Source organism: Camelina sativa, chromosome 1 (genome assembly GCF_030686135.1).
Source record: "Camelina sativa cultivar CO46 ecotype springtype chromosome 1, ASM3068613v1".
Taxonomy (NCBI): domain Eukaryota; kingdom Viridiplantae; phylum Streptophyta; class Magnoliopsida; order Brassicales; family Brassicaceae; genus Camelina; species Camelina sativa.
In genome coordinates this window covers 14,460,200-14,483,654 of record NC_141880.1, presented here as the reverse complement: position 1 = coordinate 14,483,654, position 23,455 = coordinate 14,460,200, and the positions used below count along the sequence as shown (strand labels likewise).

Below are 23,455 nucleotides of genomic sequence, written 5' to 3'. Positions count from 1 at the left end.
AGTCAGATTCGGTTCCTATTAGGTTATTTGGATTATTTAGATATTGACTTTAAGAAATGTGTAATGTATCTAAAATATCCACAAAAAAAAATATTATTTGAATACATTACACCGTTCGTTTGTCAATTATAAGAATTATTTAACAATATATTATTCTCTTAATTAAATTAAAGAGGAATAGAGAAGAAGACAAACAAAATATATTTTAATAATATTTATTATATATGATTTTATTAGTTTATTCCTTTTATTTTCTTTGTATTATTGATTTACAAACGAAACAACAACAAATATATATATATATATATATATATATATTTAAAAAGTTTATCTTCACCGATTGAGAAAGAGATGGCACAGTGTCCCTCACTCTCTCTTTCCTTTTCTTTTTCAACTTCTTAGAAAAAAACTCTTTAGCCTCTCCGAAAGAGAAGGAGACGCCATGGATAGGCTTCTACAACCACCGTCTTCTTCCTCACTTACTCTCTCCAACTCTCAATCAAGAGCATCTCCCTTCCTCCCTCGCCTCCACAGACTCGATTCCCCGAGTCTCACCTTTGCCTCCTCGCGCCGTCCCGAGTCACGCCGAGTCAGCTCCATTTCCTGTTTCTTCCGCCACAATCCATCTCCGGATACATCTCCAGGACTGTATCAGACTAGAGATTCCTTGTTTCCGTCTCCTAAACCCGATGAGTCGAAACCTAATCCAGGATTCATCGAACGAATCGTGAGGAGTTTTGAGCAGCGCAAGGTAAATTACATATCCTTGATTATGAAATCTTCTGCAATTACGTTGTGGGGTCAGAAGAAATTGATAAGAGCTATTGGATTGAGTACTAGTGTAGTTTAGGGATTTTATAGCTGCATTGCTGAGGAATTTGAATAGCTTTATCTATCTCCTTGATCAGAGATCTCCGATTACATCTCGTTGATAGGATCATTAGATTTGTTAAGTAGTTTATTCAGTATGCTTTTTGGTTCTGTGACTTATATGTTGAGACTGACTTGAGAGCAGTGTGCTTTGTGGAATGTTATGGTGTAAGGGATTTTCTTTGTTTACTTAACTTCTCAGATAGCTCAATGCTCTGTTATGCAAATCTGTGTCTTTGCTGCAGACTATATCCGCTGGAACAGTTATATTAGTGCCTGCTGTGGCTGCGCTTTTGCTTAACCCTGTTCTTGTGCCGCCTGCTTTTGCTAGCTTTCAAACGGCTACTAAATCTACTGGTAGTGCTGTTGGTGGTAAACTCTTCCGGACTGAGGTATTGACAAGTGCCTGGACTGGTTTCTTTGCTGGTTGCTTACACACGTTGTCTGGACCTGATCACCTTGCTGCTTTGGCTCCACTTTCGATTGGACGAACGAGAATGGAGAGTGCTGCAGTTGGAGCCCTCTGGGGATGTGGTCACGACGCTGGTCAACTCATCTTTGGTTTAATGTTTCTGCTTCTAAAAGATAGGCTTCACATCGAAGTCATAAGAACTTGGGGTACAAGAGTCGTGGGCTTGACTCTCCTCGTGATTGGTGCTATAGGAATCAAAGAAGCTTCTGAGATCCCGGAACCATGTGTTGTTACCTTGGAGAATGGGGAAACGGATGAGAAAAGCTCAAAGAAGAAAAAGATAGGGTTGGCGACATTTGCGACTGGGATTGTTCACGGCCTGCAACCGGACGCTCTGATGATGGTATTACCTGCGCTTGCTCTTCCTTCTCGGTTAGCCGGTGCGTCATTTCTCATTATGTTCTTGATTGGGACGGTGATTGCGATGGGAAGCTACACTGTGTTTATCGGGTCATGTAGCGAAGCGTTGAAAGAGAAGGTTCCTAGGATCACAGAGAAACTAACGTGGGCATCTTCTCTTGTGGCCATCGGACTTGGATTGGCAATTATTGTCAGCCAGTTCTTTGGATTCAGCCTGTATTGAGAGACAAAACGTTTTCCACTATTTGTAGTAGCTCTAGAGGATAAATATAAGATTTTTTTGCCTGTACCAACCAAATTTGCATCTTGCTTAAGAATCTTCTTCGTTTTTTTTTATTTTTATATCATTATCCTTCTAAGATTTTGACTGAACGAATGTAAAACATGAATGTCTTATAAAAATAAAGTAGCTTTTGTACTCCCTTAACGTTCATCACAGATGGTTTTTGATGTAAATTAAACCTGGGAATCCACCTAAGTTTTGATCAATGAAAGCAAAGATTTAAGCATGTGATGAATCATGTATGAAGGTAGAATTGGGGATGGATATATTTGCTGTTGAATCCTAAAACAACACACGATTAAACCAACTTGAATCTTCAGGCTAATTCAAACACATCAAAACTAAGAACTCGAATGCGACCAGGATTCAAAGACTACACACTTAAAATGAAAAACAACTAAACGTTCACTCGATATTTCTAGGCTTACAAATAACGGCCTAAAAGGCCGAAGGTAAGAAACAAATCGTACAATGAATCAAAATAAAGCCTTTGCACTTAATTGACCAAAATATATCAAAATAAGGATTTTTTGGTCAGGCTTGGTAATGAGGCGTATATTAGTTTTCCCAAAAGAGTCTCCAAAACGAATGGAAGCCAAATGTTAAGCATGAAGGTGCTGTTCGTTTTGTGATCTAGACGCAATATTTGGATTTAGTATCTGGACGCAGTATCTAGATGCAGCATTCAGATATTGTTTGTTTGTGTTTTTGGTTTAATTCATCCAGAAATTGTATCTAGAACAAACTATGTTTGTTTTGTAATCTGGTATAGATATCTAGATACAATACATGAAAATGACCAAAATACCCTTCATTTTGTGGTTTAGTGATTTTGGTTATGTTTATAGTTAAATAATTTTTTTATAAAATTTAAATAAACATCTAATAAATATTTAAAAATGAAATCATCTTTTATGATTTAAAAATACACTATAAAAAATATTTTGGTTATATCAATTAACATTAAACATGTATTTTCTAAAATAACACAAAACACATTAAGCATGTATTTTGTTTCTAAAATAACACCAAAAATAACTTTAATAACTTTAATAGGATCCACCAAAACCTTATTGTAATTTTCTAAAACATGAATTTGTTCAAAATATGTTTTATGTTTAGAAGATAACAAATTCAAAAGTGGTCCATCAAATTGAACAAACACAACAATATGAGTGTGCTATCAATTTGAAAAATAAGTGTCCACTTCTCTCAATGTGCCATGGTTCCCCTGCAACAATCACAACTCATCATAAGCCATCAATTAGACATCCTCCTCCTTGAGACAAGAGTGTCATGGTTCCCCTGCAACAATCAGAACTCATCATAAGCCATCAATTAGACATTCACATCTTTACCATGGTACGTGAACAATATCAAGTACTAGTGTCATAAAAAACTCTCCAATATTGACCAAACAAAGCCATAAAAACAATCAACAAAAGTCTAATTGATGGTAATACGGAAGAATCAAAACAAACACAAGAATCAATGAAAGGAGTGTCGTACCATAGTATTTTGTGAAACTGTTGTGATGCTAATACGGAAGTTGACGTCCTCTTCCTATCTTTTCAGTTATAACATCATGGAGAGTCTCCATTGCTCTATCACCAGTTGGAATGTATGGAGTATGTTCAATGTTACCTTCTTCTTCATTTTCTACAGCTTGGTCACCATGATTCTCATAATAATCTACCATCTCCCAATAAGCAAAGTCACGGTCTTCAAAGTTTGAATCTCGAATAAAGTTGTGAAGTGCCATAGTTGCTGTCACAATCTTTATCCACTTTTTCAGCTCATACTTAGGATGTTTCCTATCTAAAATCCTCCACTTTGCTTTCCAAACACCAAATGTTCTCTCTATCATAGAACGCAAACTAGAATGTCTACGGTTAAACAGCTCTCTAGTGCTAGTAGGTGGTCCTCCCCTTGCAAACAGATCACGATGATACCTAGCTTTACAATGAGGCCCTAGATAACCGGTTCTAGTTGGGTAACCTGAGTCTACTAGATAGTACTTGCCATTTGGTGGATGAGGGAAGGAAGGTTCATGAGTAGCACAATGTGTTAAAACCTTAGTGTCATGTGCTCTACCAGGAACTCCAACATAAGCAAATATAAATCTCATGCTAAAGTTACAGATCGCTAGAACATTCATTGTTGGTTCAGATTTTCTACCTCTATATGCTTCCACACTATTAGATGGAGGGCGAACAGATATATGAGTGCCATCCAAAGCACTAATGCAGTTTTCAAAAAAAGGCCAATACCTACTATCTTTTACTAGTTTAGGACTAGGTTTTGCAAACTCACCTCTGGATGGCTTCACTATATCTGCTGCAAGCTTCAACAGAACCGCTAAAACATCATCTAGCTTTCTTTTTACTGTATCCAAAGAATGCTGATATCGTTCAGCTAAGACCCGGACTGTTACATCTTGTGCCACCATTTCAATAAACATTGCTACACTCTCTTCAAGATAGACATGGCATGATTCTTCAAGTTTATATTTCTGTGATAGCACCTGACATAAACTCAGAAATGTACCTTGATTCATTCGGAGGATATCAAAACACTGTTTCTCAGACTCATGCATAAACCGTTGCACCCGACGCCAACCTCCACCTCGATCTGTCCTTTGCATCTCTCTATTAGTATTAACTCCATAAACTTCTTGTATTGCAGAATACATATGTTCTTCTTCCTCTAATATCAAGTCGAGGTCATCATCCTCAAATGATGGTCTAAATGTATCCTGCAATAAAAGCAAAAGAAACTGATGGTTGATAACAAAACAAACAAAGTTTATGTAATAAGAAGAGAACAACGAGCCAAACGAGAGAAGAAGAGAATGAGCATATAAGTAATAAGAAGTAGAGAGAACAACGAGCCAAACGAGAGAACAAAGTTTATGAGATAGAGAGAACAAAGTTCTTATCGATAAAACACCAAACACACCAAACATTATTAGATAGAGAGAACAGAGTAGAGAGAACAAAGTTTATGAGATAGAGAGAACAACGAGCCAAACGAGAGAAGAAGAGAATGAGCATATAAGTAATAAGACAGATTATGTTCTTATCAAAGTCATACACACCAAACACACCAAACTACAGATTCTCTACACACCAAACTAAAAAAAAAAAAACTACAGATTATGTTTCACCAGTCTCTGCTTTCACCAGTCTCTGCTTTCACCAGTCTCAAACTCCAAGTAAAGAACTTTGTTCTCATCATCTTCAAAGCTTATGAACGTTTGACGGTTGGTAGCGTCTTCCTTGAGATGTTTCATAGCTGCTTTGAACAATGGAGACCACATTCTTATACTAGACAGAGAATTTAAAACCCTCATAGCCCTAAGCTGACTACAACTATAGTCAGGGTGACTCTCCATGAGTTGATTCTTGTAGGTAAGTATCTCATCACGTGATTGAATACTATCCCTTATCACATCTGCCACAGCTTGTCCTTCCACAGCTTGTCCTGCACGTCTTTTTCGAGGATACTTTGGTACATTGGAAGCTGCAGGAGCATTGGAAGCTGCAGGAGCATTGGAAGCTGCAGGAGCATTGGAAGCTGCGGGAGCATCATGTTCTTGTCTTGATTCAGCAGCCTCATCGTCATTTAACATCATGTTGTTGTCTAAATGGTTTTCACCCTGTTGAGCACTCCAACCCTCAGCTCCAGTTATATGAACTGACCCAAACATTTTTTCCATTAAATCAGTGTTTGGTTCTGGTTTATCCTTTATCTTTCTAGCTCCAGGCCACTCCTAAAATAAAAATTATACTTAAGTTTCATCATCCTCCGAAGATAAACTAGAGACCACAGAAGAAGAACTAGAGACCACATAAGAAGAAAAAAAATTCTAAAGAGGAAGCTATATACCTTACAACGCTCATCCCACCAATCATCACTCATATCTATGGACCCATTGGGATAATAGCTCATTCCAGTTCTATTATGAGTCAATTTCCTGAAAGCTGTGTATTGCTTCTTACACGTATTAAACTTGCTCCTAAATTTTTTCCAATTATGCTTCTCACCAAATGCATCATAGAACTTGGATGTAATCGTTTGTTTCCCAGCTTCATTCACTATGTGGTTTCTTATATTGCCTTTTAGATTCTCTTCAAGTCGAAGTTCAAGATAAAAATGGCTTTGTTCATCACTCCATATTAGATTCTAAACCACAAATCAATCACAAATTACAAACCCATCACAAGATACATAAGGCAAAGGCTAAACATAGATAGAGTATAAACACATAAAGCAATCACAAATCAGAAACAAATCACAAACCCATCACAAGATACATAAGGTAAAGGCTAAACATAGTAGAGTATAAACACATAAAGCAATCACAAATCACAAAGACCATACTAACTACAACTGAAGACACATAAATCGGATCACAAATCACAAACATAAGTTGCAGAGAAGTAGAAGAGGATACTTACATCACTGCCTGGTACAGATGTCATCGTTTACTCTTTGATTGCACAATTTGCATTTGAAATAAGTAAAGTCACAAACCTCATTCATAGATAGCAAATCTCTTAAGAGCACAAGCTAAATCTCTTAAGAACACAAGCTAAATTCATTGTTTCATAAACACCCAAATGGAAAATATCATAGATAACACATCTCTTCAAAACCTCTAAGCTAAATCTCATGGTTTCATAAACACCCAAATGGAAAAAATTAGAGATAGCAAAATTCATAAGAGCAAGAGCTCTATCTCATGGTTTCATAAACACCCAAGTGGAAAAAATCAACAGTTTGCTTCTGCTGCAACACGAATTGAAAAAAAAAAATCAAACCATCAACAACAAAAGACTTACGAGTTCTGTGAGCTGGAGAATCGGAACCAGAGCTGCGAGCTTCTTCTATGGTGGAGAATCGAAACGAAGCTGCAAGCAATGGATTCGAGTAATGGTGGAGCTTCTACAATAGAGTCGAGGTCTTGTGGTTGGAGAACGAAACAGAGCTCATACGATGGAGTCGAGCAGAGAGAATTTAGGGTTTGTAAATGTTAGAATTTAGGGGAATTAAAATTAGGAGTATTTTAGTCATTTATAATGTTTGTATGAGTTTACTGTAACCAAACTCTCACAAAAATCTCATCCAGAATTTCAAATTTTTTTGGATGAGTTTTTAAAACGAATCCAGATATTGCATTCAGTTTATTTCTTAATTATGACTAAACAAACAATAACCTGTATCTGCATCTAGATACTGCATCTAACACACCAAACGAACATTACTGAATTCTAAGCTAACCTCTATATGATATTGATGTTAATCCCTATGCCAATTATATCCATTAGAAAGACCAAACAATAAATGACTTTGAAAACCAATGGAAGCGATATATTTAGCATGAAATAGTCTCCAAAACCAATGGAGGCCAAATGTTAAGCATGCAATCTAAGCTCTATATGATATGATAACGATGTTGATCTCTATGCTAATTATAACCATTAAAAGACCAACAAGAATCACTTTGAAAAGCATAAGTAATAAATTTTAAAAACCAAAATAATATATATATATATATATATATATATATATATATATATATATATATATATACACTAAGAAAAACAAAAGAAACGGTTATTTGATAGATTAATTGTTTAATCCTAAGTTTCAAGTTTTTTGGGTACATAATTGATGCTCTCATTTGCCATAAACTCCATATCAAAATATTTGGTTGTCTCGCGCTTAAGAAACTAACAATTCAACATTTCTTTGATATCTATTACCTTTTTAAAATCACTACTTTGCATTGCATTTTAGAGAATGAAAAGAAAAAAAAATTAACTTTTACGGTACCAAAAAATCATTGTCTTGTCGAGTTGTACCTTTTTGGTGCAAAACAAATGGACTTTTGCTAAATGTGCCACTTTTTATTTAGAAAAATTTCATGAGTGTCACTTTCTCAAAACCTGACATATAATAATGTTTATGACAATTCCTTTAATTAACTTCAAAACACATTGTAATAACCACCCAAAGACCAAAAAAAGAAATGGTTCATCTAGATGTTCTTATTCCTTTTTTTTTTGGTGGAAGATAGATGTTCTTATTCTTACCATCACCCTTCATCTTCTCGAGTCACTTCTTACCTCCCACTGTTTACAAAACTATTGTAGGTAAAATAAATTAAATGAAAATTATTTCAGGAAAATCCACGGCTTACACTCGATAAATATTTTTATCGAAAAAACAATATATCAACATATAAAAATCAAATTCAACAAAGAATAGATAACAAAAATTAAACATTTAATATCTTATTTAATGTTCAATTTTTAATATCTAATTTTAGTTAGAGTTTTGTTCAAAGTATTAAAAATAGTTATACTTTCCTTTTACTGTAACAAGTTAGCAGATATATTTTCACCGAATACAGTAAAACCTTCATAAATTAATATTCTATAAGTTAAGAAGTACCACAAATTAATAAATTTCGTTGCTCTCGAGTCGTGTAGAGAAATTAAAAAAAATATATATACAAGATAATAAGATAATTTTTTTTTTAAATTCTCAGGTAAAATATGGCTCCATTAATATAAGAAATTAATAATAATTTAATTTACATATATGATTTTAAAAAACTGATTTTTCTCCTAGATCTTATTACTATGATACAATTGTTATGTAATATTTTCAAACTATAATAATATAAAATACTCAATAACATATTAATAATAACTTATGTTTTTTTATGTTTTCAGTTCCTAAATAAACATCATTTTCATTTTCATAGTTTTATAGGCTACGAAAATACGACAATTGATATTATTATTGGGGAAAATGTCATTTAAACCATAAACTTTCAAATTTTGGCCATTTAAACCATGAACTTTGCTTTAGGCCATTTAAAACATTAACCTTCATCCACTAGCTCTTTTAAGAATTAAGTTTCGTTGACCAAGCCAAACAAAATATGACGTTAAATCCGAGCAAACCACTTTCTTTTAGTGACAAACGATGTTGGTTTGATAAGTTTTAATTATGCGAAAATGTCATTATACCATGAATTTTTAAATTAATACCATTTAAACCATGAACTTTTAAACTGAGGCCACTTAAGCCATGAACTTTTAAATTGAAGTTATTTAAACCATAAATTTTTAAATTGAGGCTATTTAAACTATGAATTTTATTGTAAGCCATTTAAAACATCAATTTTCATTGACTTAGATTTTTGAGACATCAAGTCAAACTATTAAATCTGCTAATATGTCTTACATATATCGATAAGAAGGGCGAATACAAAGATCTTGGTCACAAGCACAAAGAGCATCATAAGGGTCACAAGCAAAAGCACAACAAAGATGTTGTAAGATAATAATTCAAAAAAACGTAGGATCTTAAATAAAATTGAACCGACTAACCCGTTTTTTATTTATAATAAAATAATAATAATAATAATAATAATAATAATAATAATAATAATAATAATAATAATAATAATAATAATAATAATAATAATAATAATAATAATAATAATCTACACTAGTGGTCTCATACCCACTAGCCACCTAACCACAATCACACAACAGCAGATAAGATAAAATGATACCATTAAACCAAAAATTATTAATCCAATAAACCAATAACAATAATAATCCCACTACAGCAACATAAAACATTAAATCAGCAACCTACCAATGCTCTAATAACTCATCTCTAACAACTTAACCGAAATTATACCACAATAAACGAGACACTAGAACATTCTCCTCTTCATCGCCTTGATTCCACGATCACACGTTGCCTTTACCTGCACCACAACACAAATGATATGCGTGAGTATTTATAAACACTCAGTGAGGCAATCCACCCATCTACTGAGCTATACACACAAGAAATTGAGATATCTCTAACCATCAAACATACAATCAATAACCAAACAACAAACCAGACATCTGCATCGACCGACACCAACCCATGCATTGACTAACACCAACCGAGGTTGCATTGACCGACATAAGCTTGCATCGACCGACGCAAGGTTCACTTGCATCGACTGACACTCACCATAAATTGACCGACGCATGATCGACATTGCACGAAATCCCTAATTGCATCGACCGATGCCTCCACATGGCATCGACCGATGCTCCTAGATCAACCACTCTGTCCTCGCATTGCATTGACCGACACACAAAGTGAATCGACTGATGCACATGCCAAGCATTGTTTCCCCCAAAGCTTCTCGCCAGATCTCCATTGATACATCAACATAACTCGATCCCAAACCACAAGACAAGCCTCACAAGGCCTCAAACGACTCAAAATGTACTAACAAGCCAAATAACACATAAGACAAGCAGATCAGAGAAATCTCAAGCTTAGATAATCCATGACCATGCACTCACCTTTGCTAAGAAGATTTTGGACCTTAAACAGGAAGATCTACACTCTTATGAAGCTCCTACAATGATCCCAGCTACAGATCTCTATAGGAATAGCCTCAAAATGCCAAGAACCCTCAAGAACACTCAAAAACTTCTTTCTCTCTTTCTTTTTCTCCAGAAATGGCCAAACCCTCGAGTTTCTGCTTTTATAATCGATTCCACTGTTTTCCCTAACCCCAAAACGTAACGTTTAACTTAAACTCATTCGTGAAAACCGACCTTGCATCGACCGATGCACATAGTGCATCGACCGATGAATCTCCTGAACCGGGAGTCCGGTTTGCGGATGTTACAATCTCTCCCACCAATATAGATTCGTCCTCGAATCTCGAACAACCATCAGCCAAGGACTCCCGTGCAACCGGCCCGCACTCCTCCGACCGATCTGAAAAGGTCACCTCTAGGCTATAAACTCATGTTCCAAGCATTATTTGCTATTGACTTTTGGACTTTCCTTTACTCATAGGCCTGAACCTTGAGTTTTTATTGGCTCCTCATCAGGCTGAAACCTGCATGCCATAATATTGGTTCTTCATCGGGCCTAGGCCCGCATGCCATAATATATTAGGAAGTCCAATATTCATATCTCGGGTTGCCACCCTACAACGCACCCCCGGATCGTCATCCAAAGTCCATATACTAACCATACCCTAAAGCCACAAAGTCTTAGAATATGGCAGTACTAGGAGAACTAAAGTCCCCCAAGAGTTGTTTGGGACCAACTTTCCCTAGAGCAAACAATTCTGAACACATCTGAGTACTATCCCTATGCAGGTTTCCTTCCCGTGGTTCTCGTAAAACAACACAATGTCCTACCAACCACATCTCCCCTCACTGAATACCTCATGACCACACAAGGATCATCAAAATGCCACAAGGGCCGCCACAAAGCCAACAAATGTCCTAAACAGGACCACAAAGGCCAAAAAAATGTCCTAAACATGACCGCTACCAAGGCCAAACAATGTCCTAAAGAGGACCATCACAAAGACCACTTGTCCCCAAGGACCGTCACGAAGACCACTTGTCCCGAAGGACCATCACGAATACCACTCATCCTGAAGGACTGTCACAAAGACCATACATCCCAAAGGAACGTCACAAAGACCACACATCCCGGAGGGACTGCCTAAACATGCAACACTGGCTAAACAGCCCGCCACAAATGCCACACAATGTCTCGAAAGTTTGTCACACACGGGCACAAAAAGACTCAATAGTCTGCCACGAAGGCCACACAAGCCTCTCTAAGGCTCACAACCACTAAAAATGGAAAATTCTAACTCCCATAAAACTTTCCATTTTTAGAACTTTCCACATTTGGAAACTTTACTCTTTTAGAAACTTCTATTTTAGGAAATTTTGCCTCTTTAACAACAGCCTCGCAAAATTTCATATCCTGAACACCACCTTATGTCCTTACTTAGTCGCACAAGCGACCAAGTAACAAAAGAGATGTGCCAGAATACTCCATTCCCGCTCCAGCCATGGACTACAGCTAGGACCAGTATAGACATTTGAAAATAGAGTTTATTTATCAAGTGAGAACATCATCTAGAAACCTGCAACTCTGGGATACACTATGCAATTGTGCTTAACAAATAGTCATGTATCTACTTCTTATATCTTTTTTTCTTCTTTCTTTAGCAAATACAACTCCATTGATAATATATTACTTTCTTTTGATTCATGTTTGGTCTTTTATGTGCTGATGGAAAGACCAAATCAATTTCATGCAAATTTTACTAGTATAAATGGAATTGAAGTTTGTTCCCATCTATGCTGGTTTGTCATTCTCTTAGATCTATGAAAACAACATAATTAGGTGGCACATATTTTGAAGCTTTACATTTCAATAAGCAAGCAAATACATAGCAACAGATCTAAATCAAGAAAATTATAATAAAAGAATCTACTAAAATGATAAAACACGGATATAATTTTATGTATTAGATTAACAACTAATATACACTAATTAATTCAATCAACATAATAACAAGTTAACATGGATTTTGATTGAGAGAAAAAGCTTAAATAACAGACAAAACAAGATTTTCTAGAGAACTTATAATTAGATTCCGGAACAGTTCTTACTTAGAACGTCGATATTTGATGAAGACGCAATAGGGATATCTACATGTTTTTGCAACTCCTCTTCTTGCAAAGCTTGAACACAAGCTCTTAGAATATAGTATTATTGGTCTTGGGAAATTATATAAACCTCTTCAGTAGACATCTTGTAGGTCATCATCATCAAACCTTGTCGTCATGCAACCACCACCTTGTCTCTTTAGGAGATCTCCCGTTCTTGCAGTTCTTCACGTATCGATCATTATCAGCCGGGCTGAGAGTTAGAAATAGACAATTAGACAACATAGATAAGAAATGTGTCAAATGGGTCAAAATGTTCAGTTTGTCAGAATACAAAGTGTGAAGAGTTCAAAATATATAAACCTTTTCGGGTGAACTCGATAGCATAGAGAGAATGCTGATGCAGACTGAACTCACTGTCATTGCGGGAGACCAGAAGTCATAGAGAATATCTGCAAAACGGAACTAAAGACAATGTTACATTTACAACATATTGTAACATATTATTTATGATCTACTCTCAAACTCTTTTTGGTTTGGGAAAACAGCAAACATAAGATGAAAACAAATATTATAATGTGCAAGGAATACTGTTTCTGCTAATTCAAAGAAGAAAAAGGACTGTACAACTTAATCAACCAAAAGAAAAGTTCAATGTCACAAGCAATTCAAAGGAAAAGATTCTGATATTGCTAATAATCCATTATATGGTGTTTTATAACACATTCACACCCTATTTTTTGACTAATCAGACAAAAAAACAATGCAAACTGTTTTGACTGACATGTTCATCATAATGTAAGACTAATCAGACAAAAAACTATGCTCTAGGAAAATCACACACAGCAGAAGAGGCATACAAAGCTTGAGTTAAAAATTCAGAAGAGACCAAAAAAAATAAGAGATGGAGAGAGTAAAGAAACAATTGAGTAACGTTACCTAAACAAATATGTCCAAGAGAAGAGTATGTAGTGACAACGATCAGTCAAAGCCATCATTGAGCCATTATAGGATCCTTCTCCACACATGTAATTAGGAAAAACAGAGAGTAAAAAGAAGAGTTAAGAGCAAGAACAAAACCTTAGCACAGTGAAGAATCCAAGCGTGTCCTTGTCTCCTTGAGACATCACCCTCATCCATAAAAGCATCAACCATAACCTGAAATAACAGAGCAACTAAGTAAATCACATCTAATTAGGAAAAATAGATAGTAAATAAAAGAAGATCCAAGAGGAAGAACAAAACCCTTGAGTGTAGCTCTCCTCCACCCATCAATTTCACTAGCTCATCATATGCAATCTTTGAAACACAGCCATCAGAAGCCATACATGAGTATAGGGATGTTAAAAAGGGCTTAAACTTACAGGGTTGGCCCAGCTCGTGTCAAAATTATAAACCCGTGGGCCCTGTATTTTTAAGTAAAATTAAATCGAGTTGATAAAGGGCCGAGTATAATAAATTTCTAGTTGGCCCTGTTACATTTTTTCTAAACGACAAAATTTTTTTTTTCTCAGTTCTTCTCAGTTCTTCTCTTCTTCTCTAGCCACAAAAGACGATTCCTTGATTCACTAACACAATGTCGCACAAGTTCATGCTTCACAATCTCTTCAAGCTCTAATTGGGTTCAATTAAGATTCAATCTATCTTTCTTTTATCAGTTTAAATTTTGTGATCTTAGATTTTGAGCTCTAATTGACAATTTGATTATGTTTACAAAATTTGATTGTATTTAGTATTTATGGGTTGTGATTATGTTTACAAAATTTGATTGTATTTACTATTTAGTATTTATGGGTTGTGATTATGTTTACAAATTTTGATTGTATTGAGCTCTAATTGATAATTGTCAATTTGATGCAGTATAAATTTACAGTCATTAGAAACAATTGCAACTCTAAATGCTGAAAATGATTACATGAAGATGGAGATGAATGAAGAAGGTCAAGCAAGTATGTCTCAGGGACAAGCAAGTATAACAAAACTAAAGGGTTGTTGCAAGCTCAGTATTGTTCGAGCTCTTGGACAAGTAAGTTTCTTTCTTGGATCTTCTGTGTGCTATATGTTCGTCTTTTAGTATATTATATTTCTTTCTTGATTAACTCTTTACTATTAACGTTTGTGTGGTATAGAGATGGTTGACTTAAAATTATGGGATATTACAAGTGAGGTGAGCCCTCCCATGGTCTGATACTTTTAAATCTTCTTTTTTCAAGCAGGCAAATGAATCTGGTGTTGAGGACAAGTCCCACACAAATGAGGTGAGATTTTTCCCACTGTGTCTTATATGGTGTATTTGGTGTATTTAATCTACTTGTCAAAATAGATTATCGTAGATGAGAAAGATAAAAGAACAGCAGTATTGCATTGTTTGTTCTATCTATAAATTGGCTGATAATAAGAATTTGTTAACAGTTGTATCTATCAGTGTTCACCCGAGTGAAATATCGACATTTTGTTTAGTAACAAGTATGAAGAATCTTTTGTTTTCTATCTTTTCACTTGGATTCCGAAACTAGTTTGTAATGCTATTGTCTCTTTGTTCAGCTTAATCAATTCAGGGGCAAATGGAAGAATCTGAAGCGGAGATTCTTATTTTACTATGTTTGGCGAGGAAATCAAAACTGAGTTTATTTTACAATTTTACAATTTTACTATATTTGAGTTTTGAATTTTTAGAAATGTTTTACATAGCATGAAATTTGGATATTGATGATTTTTTTTTACTTTTAGAACTGTTAGATTTGAGTTTCTAAAATAAAATGAAAGAAAATTACAGGGCCAGGGCTGGACAGGGTTCAGCCCTTTAATATTAATTTTACAAGGCTCTTTACATTCAGGGTTTTAAAGGGCTGAGTTTATACAGGGCCAGGGCTGGACAGGGCTTAAAAATCCTTTTTGACATTCCTACCTGAGTATTATTGAAACCAAAACGATAGACTGAAACAACTATAACAAGGAAAAAAAAAATTTGGGGACTGATAAAGGAAGAGGCTTCAAACTAAACCGAGTTTTCCCAATTGATTCAATCTCCTCCCATTTCCGTTCGATTGTGAGACGGCTCTTTTGCGATTGCAAAATCGGAGAGATTCGAGAGAGAAGGTGGAGAAAAAAAAAATATGGCCTGCAAAAAGAAAAAAAAATTATATTAAATCGAGCTTCCAACCGATATGCGACACGTTCACAGTCTCTTATACACTATTCAGGTTACAAAATAAGAGAGCCTCTTATTTATTTTAACTATTTCTGATTTATTTTTTTGATCAATTTTTCTTAAAACCTGAGCTTAAAACTTCCGTTGAAGATAACCTTAGGCCTAAGGCTTTATACAAGCTAAAACACAAGCTTTTAGGCCCTAAGGTTGAGAGTCTTCCTCTCTAGACTTTATATAATTTTTTTTAAACTAGTGTATTTAATAATCAAAAGCTACCAACAATAGACTTAAGCTTAAATAGAAGTTATAAAACAAAAATTCTAGCATAATCAAGAAGCTAATCTAACATATAAAGTCCAACCGTATATATAAACCCCATAAGAATGAAATCCAAAACGAGGAATAATAGAGAGGCCCGATCACGACGAGACTCATGGGAGGCGTGAGCAAAGCAAAGCAAAGACTCATGGGAGGCGTGAGCAAAGCAAAGGCCCGAACACATCAGATTTAAGATACTAAAATACTCGACAATTGACATTCGCAGTGGCGGACGCAGAAACTTATTTAACATGGGGCACAAAATAATTAATAAAATAATTAATTAAAATATAATAATAATATTATTATTAAAAAATCCAAAACCAAAAAAATAAAATATTAAAAAATTGTCATAACAAAAACATATGAAAAAGTCCTACAAAACTATTCTACGATCTTCCATATCTTGAAATCTTTTTATTACTACCTCATTTGTCACTTTATCTAAGTGCTCTTTTTCAATAAAACAAACCATACAATCATTTAAAAACTGATCACCCATTCGGTTTCGCAAGGTAGTCTTCACAATTTTCATCGCAGAAAAGCATCTCTCGACTGTAGCAGTGGCAACAGGTAAAGTCAAAACCAACTTCAAAAGTCGATAAACAAGAGGATGCGAAAGATGTTTTTTTGTGTCCATCATTACACGTGCAAGATCTCCAAGACTCTCCAAATTAGCAAACCTTTTATCTTCACGGATATTATCAATGTAAATACCAAGTTGATGCTCAAGAGATATCCGCTCCACAGAACTAAAAATCTTCCGGATAAAACTCAGATAACCTCACAAGTTTCGATGGTCAAACTCGTGGAAGGAACCAAAAGGGCTCAAAGACGCAGTACAACTAAGCAATTCAGTGTTTACCTCGTCAAAACGATCATTAAACTCTTGAATTTGCATATCCAATACAGTGTAAAGACATTCCACCTGATAATGATGCAAGTTTGTCATGTTGGTTCTCCGTCTTGGCTTCTTTGGATCAACAAATTCTTCTTCCATGATGATCAACTCAGTGTTATGACTCTCACAAAAAGAATTAACTTTTTCAACCAAAGAATCCCATCCATTATCCGTGAGATTGTACAATTGTTGCTTGGTAGATTTCACCAGAGACATAGCATTCAAAATGTCTTGATCTTTCCTTTGCAGAGCCACCGATAGAGTATTTGTGATCCCGGGAAGAAGTAACATCAACTGTAAGTAAAACACAAAATCAAAGGTGTGCAAATATTTGATGAGACCATTAGCTTGCCTTCTTTTGACACCATCACTCCCTTCGCTCTGGACATACTCCAATACTTTCACAATAGAAGGGAATAAATCAACTAATCGTACTAAGGTATTGTAGTGAGAACCCCATCGAGTATTACCAGGGCTTTGAAATGAAAGCTCCTGATTCAGTCCCTTTCCTGTCTTAATTTCACCTTGACTAATTCCTTCTTCGATGATCCTTCGTTGGTCTTCTCGAACCATATCTTTCCTCTTACAAGATGCTCCAACCACATTTAGCAAAACCGAAATCATATCAAAAAAATCACCAACTTCAAAATGTTTTTTAGCAACTGCCACGACGACCAATTGAAGCTGGTGAGCAAAACAGTGTACATAATATGCAGTACTATTTTCTCTTAAAATCAAAGATCTCAACCCATTAAACTCACCTTTCATGTTACTTGCTCCATCGTAACCTTGTCCCCTTAATTTTTTCATACTCAACCCCCGCTTTGCAAACAATGAATCAACAGCACATTTCAGAGTTGCAGAAGATGTATCTTGAACATGAATAAGACCAATAAATCTTTCTTTTACTATCCCATCTTTATGAACGAAGCGAAAAACCACTGCCACTTGCTCCTTAGTAGAAACATCTGCAGACTCATCCACCAACAAGCAAAATACATCGTGATTAACTTCTTGAATAATAGATTCAATAACTTCCTCTGCAAAGCAATGCACTAGATCAGTCTGAATTTTGTGAGACACCATCTGATTATTTTTAGGAGCATTCTCCAACACAACCTTCCTTACAAGCTCATTTTGATCTGCAGTATATTTCACAAGCTCTATGAAGTTTCCCCTATTAGCTGATTCTACTGACTCATCATGACCTCAAAAAGGTAATCCTTGCCGTAATAAATATCTACAAACATCAATTGAAGCATTCAATCTGATTCTGTATTCATTTTTTGCAGCATCATCATGCTTATAAAAAGCATGAACAATTGATTGACCTTGTCTCATCAAATTATCAGCCATTTTCAATGCATTATTGTGAAAACTATTCACTTCTCCCACATGAACACTCAATCTCTTTGGATTTTTCCATGTATCAAATCCCCTTGTTACAAATTCATCACTTCCACCTTTATTTTCTGTGTAATCTCTAAACAAGTAGCAAACCAAACAAAAAGCCTTGTCTGTCTTCACACTATATTCCAGCCAATCACCATAAAGATCAAACCAAATTGGATTGAATCGTCTCAGTTTATCTCCGGTTAGTGTTCTAGGAAATTTGTGACCACGAGGTTGATAAGGACCCTTAACTAAATATTTGCGTCTTACCTCATCTCTTTGGTTAGGGTGATATTCCACAATTCGTTTCCTATCTGCAGGGTCCACGGGTAAATTCTCCAAATCATCATGAGAATGAGATGTACTTGTTGGTTTTTTTGGAAAATATTTTTCCATAGATCACATAATAAAAAACATAGCATGAATTCATCAATATATATTTAAAGCAATTGAATGAGACTATCAATTTATCTAGAATAAGAAGAAAATCAATAGACAAGTTTATATGCTATAACACGTAAACAGAATTTTGTCCAACGACAAGTTTTGCATCAATTACTTACTGTTGTTTATATGATGTTTGATAAAAAATAACCGAAGACAAAAATAATACTGGAACCAATCAAAAATAGAAGCAGAAGACTTTTCTCTCTCTATGGTGCAGTTGTATTGCTGTCGATGAACTCATGAAAACTAGGTATAAATCCCGATCAAAAAAAGTTTATAGACTTTAAGTTTTAGACTTTTAGTTAGTTGGGCTTGAATCATTAGCAGTTTTAAAATAGTTGGGCTTAACCTGTATTATAGAAAGGGCTTCCGTTAGACTTAGCATGTGGCACAATAATTAAGTGCTATTATTTTCTGAACTATGATAACTAAATCCCATGTAAATTTTTTTTGTTTTTTAGGATTTAGCATGTGGCACGTGCCACACATACTAAAGCGTACATCCACCCCTGGACATTCGTAAGTGAGTTTACTTGGTTGTCAATTTTTTTAAAGAAATTCTTCACTATATATGTGAATTTTGTGTCCGTAAGTTCTGCCGTAGAAGTAGTAAAGTGGCTTCTATTGGCAGCGTCTCTCTTCCACAAGTTTCGAACTTGGTTATGGGTTCGCGCACATTGAATTTGAAAGCTTTCCGTTACAAAATCATATCATAGATTATACACTAGGGGAGTTACCCGCACACTTGTCCGGGCAAAAACTTTTTAAAAACAATTATTGTCTAAACTTTTTTGTGTTCAAATATATCATTAATTCGATTCTTTTATACGATTGTGGGCAACTATATTTTTTTAAAAAAAGTTCAACTAATTTAACAAACCAAAAAGTAAATTAATTATAAGACTAAATAGGATTCCAGCGACAATGTAAATGGAAAAGAATTAACCAAAAGAGAGGCCATGATTTAATCTTCAATAATAAGAAACGGAAGTAATTTTTCTAATATAAACATAAAGTAACATAGTTAGAGGAGTTACCCGCGAGCATACGCGACCAAATGGACTTAACAAAAATAGTTTAGGATATTTATAATGTTTTAAAAATATTTTGATTCATTATTTTGGTTGTTTACTTATTCATATTTAAATGAAATGTTTAATTGGTGTTGTATTTTTGAAAATTTGTAAATGAATAATATAGTTATTTAATTTATAACTAGTAAATCTTAAACTTTAGAAAAACTAACATTCACCTAATGAGTATATATAGAATATCAACATATCCTTAAAATAAAAAATTACATATTTTTTGGATTATAATTTTTTTTACTCGATATAAATATTTTGAACTTTACTTTATATAAGTAATAATATAACATTTCTTTTAGTGAGAGCAGAAAACAAAAAAAAAGAAGTTCTTATGCTTAGATATAAATTTATCTCAACCTTAGATTTTTTTTAAAAGACGTTAATATAAATACCTTTTTCTACCTTTCACGTTTGCAGTAATTATCTACAATAATAGTATAAATCTCCCCTTCTTAGTTTTAGTATTTTGTTGTTTCAAAAAAAAATTTTTTTTAACTAATATAAAATAATATAAGGACAATTCTCACAAATAGCACAAACATAGGTTTTATTTCAAAATTTAGCACATCATCTCTAAAGTTCCGAAATCACACTATACTATTTCAAAATTAAACCCTAAACTCTATATATTAAACCTTACTTCCTCAAAAAATACTCTAAATGTAAAATAGAGAATTTAAACCTAAAAAAAATGTAAAAATAAATTTAACATATTGTAAAAAGTGTAAATAGTGTTATTTTTGGAAGTTCGAAAATTAAACCTTAAACTCAAAATATTAAACCCTAGCCCCCTCAACCATTTACCCTAAATATAAAATAGAGAACCTAAACACAAAATTATGTTTGTTGAGTGTGTACTATAATTGTCTAAGAATAAATTTAGAATTATTTTAGGATATTTTTCATGATTTAAATTACCTTTTTCAAACTTTCGAATTTGTTATACTGATCTCAATCTTTAAATCTTTAAAATTTAAAATACTTTATCTTTTCAGTGTTTGAATTTACAAAATTAAGTTTTAGAAATATAAATTGTTAATTACAACTCATATATCGTGACAACATATGCACTGTCTTTTGTTTAACATAATACATCCACTAAAATTAGTATTACTATGACAAAAATTCACAGCTATCAGGTTTATCAATCATTTCACGTTAAGAACGACACAAACCTTAGGTAAATATGGAAGTTATGACTTATTAGGTAACTTGTATAAACGTTAGGAACCAATATTAAATAATCAACTAACAAACACTAATTAAAAGAAACCAAGAACTCTAATCCCAGTTTTTCTTCACTCTGTCTCACTCGTGTCTTTCTTCTCCTAACTTTCAATCTTTATCTGAGTTTATGCAAAACAAAATAGATTATAAACTAAAGCTGACTAAAACAATCAAAACCAGTCAAACAAACAAAACATGATTATAATCCTTGAAAAAAAATGCTAAAAGAAAGAGTTATTTCAATATCAGCTTAGTTAAAATTTTATAAGAGTATTCTCCCAAATGGCACAAAAATAATTTTTTACTTCCAAATTTAACACATCATCTCTAAAGTTATAATATAACACTATAGTTCAAAATTAAGCTTTCAAAATTAAACACTAACCTTATCTCCCTCTAAAATATTCCCTAAATGTAAAGGAGACATACTTGGGTTCACCCCTAGGGATGAACTTCTTCATTCACCCCCTTATAAAATAAGGAAATAAAATCTGTATATATTATTATAAAATTGAAAACTTAAACCGCTGTTTTATAAATCCAAATCGATAGATAATTTCGTTCTAATTGGAAAATTTAGACCCTAACCATCTCATTTGTAAATCCAAACCGACATATAATTTCATTCTAATTGTAAATCTAAACCCTAACCATCACATTTGTAAACCCAAACCGACATATAATTTCGTTCTAATTGTAAAATCTAAATCCTAACTATCACATTTGTAAACCCAAACCGACATATAATTTCATTTTAATTATAAAATCTAAACCCTAATTCTCATTTATAAACCCAAACCGATATATAAACTCGTTTAATTGTAAAATATAAACCAAGCCAATATTTAACTTTCTTTAAATAAAAGTATACATAATTTGTTTCCTTAATCTATTTGGCTTTTTAATTTAATTTTGATTTATTTTTTAAATAAAATATTAGAAAAGAATATTTTGATTGGTTGAGAGGGGAGGGGGTGGGGTGAACCTTAGTATGTTTTAATGTAAAGTAGAGAACCCAAATTAAAAAAATCCAAAAAAAAATTAAAAATTCTGAAATTGTGTAAATAAGGCTATTGTTGGTAATTTCAAAATTAAACCCTAAACTATAAACACTAAACTCTACCCTTCTAAAATATACCATAAATATAACGCAGAGAATCTAAATATTAAATAAAAACAATTTTTTATGTCATCTCCATCGTCAACCATCCTCGGTATCATCTCCATCACCAAAGATAAATCTCATTTTAGATATAAAAAAACAAACACAACTAAAAAATATACAAAATCATTAAAAAATATTGATATTTGAAATTATAACTGCAACAGGAAATTCAATATATTCACGAAGGCACCAAAGCTTATCAATATCATCTTAGCAAGGAAAAACAATCAAAATCACATAATAGTAAATCTCATTCCTTAGAATCGACAAAATATATAAAAAATACATATATATACTACCAAAACTATATGTTTAGGCCTAACAAATCTGATTTCTAATGTTGTGATTGAGCGTCTCTTTATTGATAGCCTAGTATCCAAGTAAAACCTTCTTAATTCTCTATAGAATTATAAAATTTTTAAAAATAGAATTTTTTCAAAAAAAATATTTACAAAAGATTTTATTAGTTCTTTCCTCCTGGAGATGTTTGTACGCATACGTTCGTTTCTTCCAGATTGTCGGTTACAGGACAGACTAGTCTGGGCCTATCACTATTGTCAAAAATCAAACAAAACATATAATCTCTTAGCATGCTTCATGATAATCTCTAGTATTAGCCTTATCTAACAACTTAGACATTGGTGTGATGCTAAGAAGCTTAAGATCTATTCTTACCTTCTCAGTATAAGAAGAGCATAGAGCTTATCTAATCTAGAAGAGATCTATAATAATAAATCTTGATCAATCTAAAAGCCCATAACTTTTACCCAGCCTAATCCATCCTTAAGATCCTAAACCACTACTCACAATCACAAAACATGATGAACAAAATCATAAACCCAGAAATCAATGAAAATTGCATGACTAGATAGATGGGATAAAGATCTATAATATTGAAGAAAAAAATCAAACCCAAATTCTTAATACTTAGAAAGTTATGAGACAAACAAGTATCAAAAGATTCTTGGTTTTTGGTACAAAAGTGGCTAAAGATCTTAACAAAAAGAAAGGAAAAAGTAGATAATCCCAAAAAGGGTAAAATACTAGGTTTTAGATATTATTTCTGACTCTCTCTGACTTGTGGGCGTCCATGAGGTACAAGTGACTTATATAGGAGAGAGGGGAAGCCCTAAAATGGCTAGAAGACAAAATAGCCAGATGGCTCGGTCAACTCGAACAGGTGCTCGGTCGAATGCTTGGTCGAGTGGTCTCTTCTTTTGCTTCATCCAACCGATCGAGTCCCTCCAACCACACGGTC

At 33.8% G+C, this 23,455-nt stretch overlaps 3 protein-coding genes, 1 long non-coding RNA gene and 1 pseudogene across 5 annotated transcripts; 2 read left to right on the top strand and 3 right to left on the bottom strand.

The window, feature by feature from the left end:
- The first annotated feature begins 314 nt into the window (after positions 1 to 314).
- On the top strand, positions 315 to 2,124 carry LOC104791818 (chloroplast protein FOR GROWTH AND FERTILITY 2). The gene is made up of 2 exons (XM_010517797.3): positions 315 to 751; positions 1,116 to 2,124. The coding sequence occupies exons 1-2, from the start codon at positions 443 to 445 to the stop codon at positions 1,923 to 1,925; spliced, it is 1,119 nt and encodes a 372-aa protein (XP_010516099.2). The 5' UTR covers positions 315 to 442; the 3' UTR covers positions 1,926 to 2,124.
- A 1,398-nt stretch (positions 2,125 to 3,522) lies between these two features.
- Positions 3,523 to 4,749, bottom strand: LOC104708484 (uncharacterized). The gene has a single exon (XM_010425068.2). It carries the CDS (start codon positions 4,675 to 4,677, stop codon positions 3,523 to 3,525), a length of 1,155 nt encoding a protein of 384 aa, XP_010423370.2. The 5' UTR covers positions 4,678 to 4,749.
- Positions 4,750 to 4,906: 157 nt separating this feature from the next.
- Positions 4,907 to 7,029, bottom strand: LOC104791809 (uncharacterized). The gene is made up of 3 exons (XM_087458840.1): positions 6,830 to 7,029; positions 5,874 to 6,170; positions 4,907 to 5,757 (listed from the first exon to the last, which is right to left on the bottom strand). Exons 2-3 carry the CDS (start codon positions 5,934 to 5,936, stop codon positions 5,164 to 5,166), a joined length of 657 nt encoding a protein of 218 aa, XP_087314966.1. The 5' UTR covers positions 5,937 to 6,170; positions 6,830 to 7,029; the 3' UTR covers positions 4,907 to 5,163.
- A 6,966-nt stretch (positions 7,030 to 13,995) lies between these two features.
- On the top strand, positions 13,996 to 15,218 carry LOC147949925 (uncharacterized). 2 transcript variants are annotated; one of them, XR_015596115.1, is made up of 4 exons: positions 13,996 to 14,130; positions 14,369 to 14,534; positions 14,725 to 14,766; positions 15,053 to 15,218. It is a non-coding gene; the product is annotated as an uncharacterized LOC147949925 (long non-coding RNA). The 2 variants fall into 2 exon arrangements; XR_015596113.1 differs by having other exon boundaries at positions 14,722 to 14,766.
- Positions 15,219 to 16,353: 1,135 nt separating this feature from the next.
- On the bottom strand, positions 16,354 to 18,423 carry LOC104708475 (uncharacterized; annotated as a pseudogene).
- Positions 18,424 to 23,455: the final 5,032 nt, after the last annotated feature.